Source organism: Eschscholzia californica, unplaced genomic scaffold (genome assembly GCF_041429995.1).
Source record: "Eschscholzia californica isolate CP2 unplaced genomic scaffold, dmEscCali1.0.p SCAF_6, whole genome shotgun sequence".
NCBI classification, from domain to species: domain Eukaryota; kingdom Viridiplantae; phylum Streptophyta; class Magnoliopsida; order Ranunculales; family Papaveraceae; genus Eschscholzia; species Eschscholzia californica.
The window spans coordinates 22792006-22800880 of NW_028238483.1; the positions used below are offsets into that span (position 1 = coordinate 22792006).

The 8875-nt window shown below is 34.1% G+C and overlaps 1 protein-coding gene across 1 annotated transcript; it reads left to right on the forward strand.

The window, feature by feature from the left end:
* Positions 1-3119, forward strand: LOC147532557 (transcription factor bHLH79-like). Its single transcript, XM_086645424.1, has 6 exons — positions 1-784; positions 910-1116; positions 1229-1294; positions 1780-1848; positions 1952-2029; positions 2669-3119. The coding sequence occupies exons 1-6, from the start codon at positions 482-484 to the stop codon at positions 2795-2797; spliced, it is 852 nt and encodes a 283-aa protein (XP_086501550.1). The 5' UTR covers positions 1-481; the 3' UTR covers positions 2798-3119.
* The last annotated feature ends 5756 nt before the right edge of the window (positions 3120-8875 follow it).

An 8875-nucleotide genomic window follows, 5' to 3' on the forward strand; every position in this document is an offset into this window, starting at 1 on the left:
AAAATTGAAAGAAAACCAGAAAACTAGAGCTTCCGAGGAAACCTCACTTCAGTCACTTCCCAGTCCTCTCTCTCTAGAAAGTTTCTTTCTCTCTCTAAACAACATCCTCTGTTTGTGGTGGTGGTGGTACAGAGCGCACCACACTCTCATTTTGGTGGTGGTAGTGGTGGGGGTCCCTGACTCTGTCTACTTTCTCTCTCTACTTTTCTTTCCAACTAAAAAAAACCAGCTCATTAGAAGAATCAAAGCCGGATTTTCATTACTTTGCTCTTGATTCAAGATAGAGATTTCTGATTCTAGACTGTTAATTCTTTAATTCCAGTTTCGAAACCAACTTTTTGAAGTAACTGGAATTGACTCTTCGATTTTGTTTGAGCTAGATTTAGAACTTTCAAGTATAGAATTAGAAGAAATGTAAGGAAAGTTCGAATCAGGTGAGTTCAAATCAGTGAGTTTCTTGATGAATTGTTCTGTTTTCTAGATGGATCCTCCAGCATTAATCAGTCAAAATTTGTTTTCTTCTACAAACTCTTCGTCTTTTAGTTTATCCGAGATTTGGCCGTTTCCACTTAACGGCGATGGTTGTGTAGGAGAATCCGGTGATATTTTTTGTTCTAGAAGGAATCAATCTGTACAGAAATTGAATGAATTTCAAAATCGCGATGTATTTGGTGAAGAATCAACAGTGACTGAACAAAATGTGAGAAGCGGAAACCGGAATTGGAAAAAACGGAAGGATTTAGCAATATCAGCTTCTGAAGATGAGTTCTCTAAGCTTGAAACGGTAATTCTTATTGATTATTTCAATACAAGTTCAATTTTTTCGATTTGATTTGACTTTTGATATATGAGATTCGAAAATCAGCTTCTTTTTAAACGATTTTCATGTTTTTTTTTGGGTTTGAGCAGAGTAATTGTGATAATAAACATCTGAAATCATCTGGATCTGGTGAAGAAAATGAAGATCAAAAGGAAGAAACGGAAACGAGTTCGTTCAGTGGTAATAATAAGCAAACCAAACAAAGCGGACAGAAATCTGAGCCATCTAAACAAGACTATATCCATGTTAGAGCAAGAAGAGGTCAAGCTACTGATAGTCATAGTTTAGCAGAGAGAGTAAGAATTCTTCTTCTTCTTCATCTGAATCTTAGATTTGTGTTTAGTCAAGAATTCAACTGAAAAATCAAGATTATACTGATTTTTTGCTTATAACCTGTTTGTTGAAAAGGCTAGGAGAGAAAAGATCAGTGAAAGGATGAAAATTCTACAAGATCTGGTTCCTGGATGTAATAAGGTGCTCTTATATTCTTCTTTGAATCTCCTTTTTCACTCAGACTTGTTTATCTGTTTTTTCTGAATGGCTTTACATTATCCGTTATATATGCATTTGAGTGAAAGTGAGTCATTAAGTGAAAATTTTTGTCATTGTAGCACTCCGGCTTTTAAGTTTTATGGAGATAGAATGTTTGAGAGTAGGTGTATCCGTTATATATGCATTAGAGAGTAGATATTTTTAGGAACGTAGTTCAAAACGTACTGTAATAGAAAGTAGCGTACTGAAGAGGTGTAACCCCAGCATGCCTGATACTCTCATGGTAGCGTATCATACTATCATGTACTGGTACCATCTATCGAAGCGAGTTGTGTATCAGGTGACATGGGTTGAAGCTTCAAAAACTTTTTTTTACTATTCTTCATTGCCCCAGAAGGCAATTCAGAGAACAATTCTAGTCTATTCTTGAGATGATTTATGATTAAAGAATGCTTCTTATGGTGCAGGTGATAGGTAAAGCGTTGGTGCTGGACGAAATAATAAATTACGTACAATCCCTACAACGTCAAGTTGAGGTATTCATTCGTCCGATTTCCCCTTGTTGCTGCAATATGTTCTCATTGTTTTCTGTTCATTTTGCAACATAAATCTGATTATATACATTGGTGAATGTTGTAGTTCCTATCGATGAAACTTGAAGCAGTTACTTCAGGACCTGGTCCCAGTCATGGCATTGAAGGATTTCCATTGAAAGATGTAAGATCTAAAACTACCCTGGTAACTAGATAATGCTCTTAGACTTATTAGCTCTATCTACTTACAGTAACGATATTTTGCCCGATCTTTAACGAAAACTCACCCAGACTGCTGATGCAGGGGTCACCATAAGTTATTAGAATAAGTATTTGGACGGGCCTTAGGTTTAAGGGTCGGGCTGAATAGTATTCTCGTACTCAATAATATCAAGATATCTATCTAAGGATTCTCGAATCCATATTTTACTTGAACCATAATCCACCCATAATACCGGCATAATTGCTCTTTTCTTTCAACAATTTGCTGCTGACAAGTACATGATTTAGTATGAGATTAGACAAAGAAAAAGGTATCTTGCATTCATCAGCGCACTGTTTCGTTAGGTCCGTAGAAACATGCTCTTAAAACCTTAAAATCATCTTCTTCTATTGTTTCGTTTATAGAGAACCTATGTTGTTTGGTAAATCATTTACTATCCCATTATTGCATAGAACTTTACTTGGGATAATAGTTTATGACTAAATTATTGGGCTCAATCTATCAGTATGAACAGATATTATATCTTAAACATCTAATTTGTAAGATTATTTTCCTTTTCTAGTTTATAATCAGTCTGACAAGCTATGGTTGGTATTCCAGTTTGGGTCACATCCATTTGAAGCTAGTGGTATAGCCTATGGTTCTCAAGGGGGAAGGGAATATAACCAAGGGTTAACACCAGAATGGTTGCATATGCAAGTTGGTGGTGGTTTTGAAAGATCAACATAATTATTTGAAAGCTCATCACCAAGAAGTAATCATTGAGGGCATGAAGTAGCATTTTCCATTAGGTTATCAACCTTGATATCTTTTATCTTTCTAAATTAGATTTTTTGTTTCGATTGATTTCTACATCTGGTTGTGGAACTATTATTCTGTTTATATGGTATCATTTGTTAAGAGAATCTGAACAATCTCCATTTATCTGTATGTGTTAGAAAATCAATTCTTTTATCTTCAGATGTTCTAATACAATTAATGTTGTCATTGTATTAATCGAAACAAAACCTTTTATTTACTGAACTGAATATGATGTTCTTACAACTCTCTCTCCAATGTAAACAAGTGCTTAATCCACACACGCATCTGTATAACTATATCGATGAGTTGAGGTTATCTTTTGATAAGGTCAAGCATCCGGTTTCTACATTAGAACAAAATTTGGTTTCTACGTTACAACTACTTGGGTTTTATGAATGGTGAACGCCAAAATTTTGAGGAAGGGAGGGGCCATATTTTCTACTTAATGAGATTAGGTTGATGCATCATTTGCCTTAAAGAAATAACCTTGGAAGTTTTCAGTTCCATCAATGCCATTTAGGGCAATATTTTCTACTTAATGAGATTAGGGTTGATACAGCATTTGCCTTTAAGAAATAACCTTGGAAGTTTTCAGTTCCATCAATGCCGTTTAGGGCAAGTCTCCCTTGTGCAGTGGAAATAGATGTAGTGGCTAGCACCACTAACAAGAGCAGAGCTGCTAAATTTCTCTACGCTAATTTAACCAGTTTCTCACCCTCTCACTTGTAAGAAGCTTACATTTCATTCTGGTCTGAATGACCTTTTTAGGCCCTGGAAGCCACAATATTGACCAACAATTATCATAATAGCGAATGATTGTTTGCGTCAAAAAGTAATTCATCTATATAATAAAACAGGAGGGAAAACGCTGACTGGGACAAACACCTTTTTTTAATAAAGGATATTGTCTAGAAGTCCTTCTCAAAATTTAAAATATAGTCCTTCGTAGAGATAAAGTTACCTATTTAAAAAATAATAACCGTATCCTTCTTAGAAATAAAATTACTAATTAAAGAAAAAAAAAGAAACAAAATAAATTTCAAGAGTTAAAAAAAGAAATTAAAATCTCTCTCTCTCAATAAAATAAGGCCTAAAATAATAACTAATTTAAGAAAAAGAAAATAAAAAAATAATACAAAAAAATGAGGGTATCCAAAATATAGCAATAAAATTTCGTTACATTTGATTGATACAACTATCCGTGGCGTAGGGCACAAGTTATACCCTGGTAATAACTAAACCCTAAAGACAAGTGATTTTTCCTATCAACCGTGATGTTATGTCCGACACATCTTCCGGTTGAATCCCGGTTGGCTGATGTATCGGGCATAGTGTCATTTTTCTTTTTCTATTAACTAAAAGTTGCTAAAATATGGTAGGTAATGATGCATCAAGTTTAAAATAATAGGGATAATCAGAATTTAGGTCATATTCTAATTTTTTTCTTTCCCACAATACCCTTACTACCAAAACCCACTTTCTCTTTCAGAAAAACTCAAAAATTCTAATTTTTTTTTTCTTAATCGATTGTGAGAATAGGCAGTTGGGATTTTCTTCAATCGCCATTGATCTGGTGGTTTTTTTTTTTTGTTGTTGTTGAAAGGCAATACATTAACATAAAGAGTCTATTACAATAAATCAAGTAGAGAAACAAAATTATAGTAAGTAAAGTAGTAACACAAAATAACAGAACTGAAGAAGTGCATAATATAACTTCGATTTGTAGAGCAGTCTTCATTCTGTAGCTTGCTAGTCTGGCATCTCTTCTTGAGAATGATATGATATTTGATCTTGAGAGTCCGTCTGGTTGATTTAAAAATGAAACTTTTACCTAACTTCGTGTAACACTTAAGATGGATTAAACATACACCCAAAATTTCAAGAAGAAACAAGGATGTCTGCAAGATGGAATCAAACGATGATTCCAGGTTATCCCACCATTATTCTCCATATAAAGAGACCATATCCGATCGAATTCTACAAAGTAGAAACAGGTCAGACACCTGGTAAATGGGATCGCCGACATAGCCCGAGTATAAATACCCAGCTAATCCAACAAACGATCGCAATAAAATTGCGAAAAGGGGTGGAAGAGAACATGTTACGGAACTTGGATTAAGAGTTAAATCTATTTGATACTCAAAGACAAATGTTATCAACAAAAAGTGAGCTGGAAGATAAGCAACATAAACTGCACGATCGAGATGGAGATTAATATTCGACATAGAGTGTTGACCGGGGTTGAACGGAAAGTTGAGATGAATGTTTTTTTATTACTGGTCTGATTGATAGGCAGAAGTGGCCAGCAACTGGACGATTAGTGTTCCTAAACTGATTACGGTTCAAAACGGGTGCAACTAGATTGGATAGCCGATCAAACTGATCATAATAAGGTCGATAACATTTGAACACTATATAAAGAGAAAGAGAGCTATGATTGAAGTAGGCGTGTAGGTTAAGCATGACTGGTAGACAAATAGGATCGAGATCGGGTTGAACCATTGAGGTGTATGGCGTACAACCGTAGTATTTGCCGTTCTTAACTCTATCTGATGAATTTCTTTGGAAAGGTGAAGTGAAACCAGATAATAAGTTTTCCTCAAGGCTGATGCATACCATAAGGTAGCAAAACCGAATGAAATCGAGATGATTATTGATCATGATTAAGGGGTTTATCCTCTAAGATTGATTCAACGACTATGATAGAGTAGAGAGAGAGAGATACTACTTGATTATATATATAAACCGAAGATAGGTTAAGAAGTACTTCCCTGGTTTCACTTGATTTCGAAACTTGATCTTCAACAACAATGTTATGCAAGTGAAGATAATATTCAAGAAAATCCTAATCATTCAAATCTCTTTCTCTTTCTCTCCCTCCCTCCCCCTAGGGTTCATTGGATCTTCAGATGTAGAAAATATTTTTGAGTATAAATTGAAATTTGTTGTGTGGTAAGATCTAATTGTTAGAATTATTTAGAAGGTGTACTTAGAAGGAAATATGACAAATGGATAAGAAAAAACATCCATGTTACAAAGGAAAAACATCTCAAATTCTTTATTCTTCAACCAAATCAAATCGAGAATCTTAACATATATTACTTTTAAACAAACTACAAAAAAAAAACATTCTTGTACTGAGATACTACCAATAACCCCAAATTTAGCAATTCTTTCAAAGAAACAAATGCTTAAAAACGATCCAAATCATAAAACCTAGATGAAACCATATCCACATTCTTCCATAGGCAATATCAAATTACTATGTTTTCGTTAGGATGAAACCCGCAAACATTAAAGAACAAAACGAAAAAAAAACACCTTTTAAGAATAATTTCTTAAATAATAAGTTGAATTGTCCTGATCGCATTACTTCTGGTGGGACGCATTCCATTTCCTTTCCATCTCTTTGTAAGAACTATATGATTTGTGATGTTTAGCTTTACCCCGCCATATGTCCCATCAACAACCTACGAGAAACCATATTGTTTTAATAGTTATTTAGAGAAGTGTCTAATTGGAATGTTGAGTAACTGTAAATATCGCTTATTGTGTGTTCATTGAAGCAAATACTGAACACATATTATCTACATCTGCAAGAGTATTTCAAGTTAATCAAAGTGGATGTAAAAACTTAGGCAAAACAACTCTTTCAACTCTAAACTTGGAATGTCTGTATCTTTATAAATCGAGCAAATAAAAAGATAAACAAGTAAAAGAAGTGAAACTCTTATAAAATCACCAGCTTCGAATGACACCAACATGAAATACGATAATATATAGTCAAATGCCTTCAACAAAAAACTCCACATCAGGTACCAATGTTTTCAACATTAACACTATCTTTTCTATGAAGAGATGATGATCATGAGTTCCAGCTTAATCATTTATTACTATCTTCCATTGCCCTTAATCTAAAATTTTTTCCTTTAATTCATTCTTCACCATTCTTACAAAACTTTCTAGCTTGAAAATTTATCACATATTAAGGATGGTTTACATCTACTGGAAGAATAAAAGGAAAATATACAAAGTGCCACAATTTGTATTGAGTGTGGGTTGAAGGAAGTAAAAGAAGAAGCTATTGACACCAATAGTATAAGATCAAATCAACATCAAAATACGATGAAATCAATGTTAATCAGATAAGCAAAAGTCTATATTTAAGAATCATTATTCAATAAATTGCAATCAAAAAAATCCAATACACAATACTTAATCAGAAAGAGAAGAAAAAAACTTACATGGAGACTATGAGGGAATGTTTTAAGCTGATTAGACTATGAGGGCATTTTTAACCTAGAAGACACGTTTCTTACAGCGTATGAATCAAAGTTCCAACCCTAATTAAAATAAACCCTGAATATTAGTTATCAAACATAATCATGCTTGAAATTTGTTTGAATAGTGAAGACTTTTTTTTACAAAAGAATCGATGCCCACAAGAGGGAAAAGCTAATCATCTAACTCTATGAATCACTTTTTAGTAGATCATCAATCATAAACCCATCAAATTATTAAACATGCACATCATTCATAATCATAAGTGTGAGAGGCGGTTTCAAAAGAGGCAAGAGACGGTTTCAGATTTGAATTTGAACAAAGCCGGTTTCTTAATTGGAGTCTTCGATTGAAGAAATTGAAGCCGGTGGAATTGGAGTCGGTGGTGACTTTCCACAATTGGAGTTAGTTTCAATACTATATATAAGGGGTTTGAGTATTGGTAAAAACCACAATACAAACACAACAACTATTCAACATAAAGTTAGAGCAAGTGAAAGAGAAATTTTATTCATTGTTTTGAGCGGTGTTTAATTTATCGGTCGTCGAAGGTCTAGTATAGAAGGTTATTTTCTATATGGTACCATCTTGGGACGAACTTGCGGATTGTGTGAATCGTCTTCATCTATCCTTCAATAAAGTTTTCTTGTTCGCCCGAGGACGTAGGCTTTAAGCCGAACCTCGTTAATTCTGTTTACATATTTAGTTTTGGTTTAGCTTTTCGATTAATTTTCATAATCGGGTCAATTTTTAGGATAGGTTTGATAGCTTCCGCGAATTTGATAGTACAACAATTGGTATCAGAGCCTTGTTGAGATTGAACGAAGAGAAGATGGGATCGAGAAGTGGTAAGGTCAAAGCAGGGAAATAAAAGATAGAGAAGTTCAATGGGAAAAACGATTTTTCTTATTGGCGGATGCAGATGAAGAACCTTCTAATCTCGCAGAAATTACACAAGACGTTGACGGGAAAGAAACCAGGAGATATGTCAGATGAGGATTGGGAGGAGTTAGATCTTGAAGCACGGACAACCATTATGTTGTGTCTTGAGAGGGACGTGGCGTTCCTAGTAGACGGAGAAACAACGGCGGCGAGTGTGTGGTTAAAGCTAGAAAGCAATTGCATAACGAAAACTTTAACGAATCGGGTTTACTTAAAATCCAAATTATTCACGTGTAGAATGGAAGAGGATTCTTCTATTCAAGAATATGTGAACAGGTTTGACAGGATTATCTCATATTTGAAGGATATTGATGTTAAGGTTGAGAATGAGGACCACGACATCATATTGTTACTTTCATTGCCTAAATCCTATGAGAACCTTGTTCAAACTTTGATGCTTGTTGGTGGTAGTCTTAGCATGAAAAATCGATGTGTTATAGCAAAATAAAAGTGCTCAAAACGCAAAGAAGTTTGTTTGATTAAAAAAGAGTCGAACCCATACCTTAAGATGATTAAAATGACAATCTCTAAGTATAACTTTCTTCTAATAACAACAAACTGATATTGAAAGCCATATACCTATTCTCCATGAAGAAAAATTACACAGGCTAAAGATGTCATTGATCAATAAACAAAAGAGAAACCTACTAAAGATTTACCTACGAAGAGGAGTGTAGTTAAAAGATGTAAGAATATCAATTAATTGACTCTCACTCATCTAAATTTTTTTTTTTTGAAAAACAAAAAGTAGATTTCAAATGATCATGATTGAAAGAGAATAAC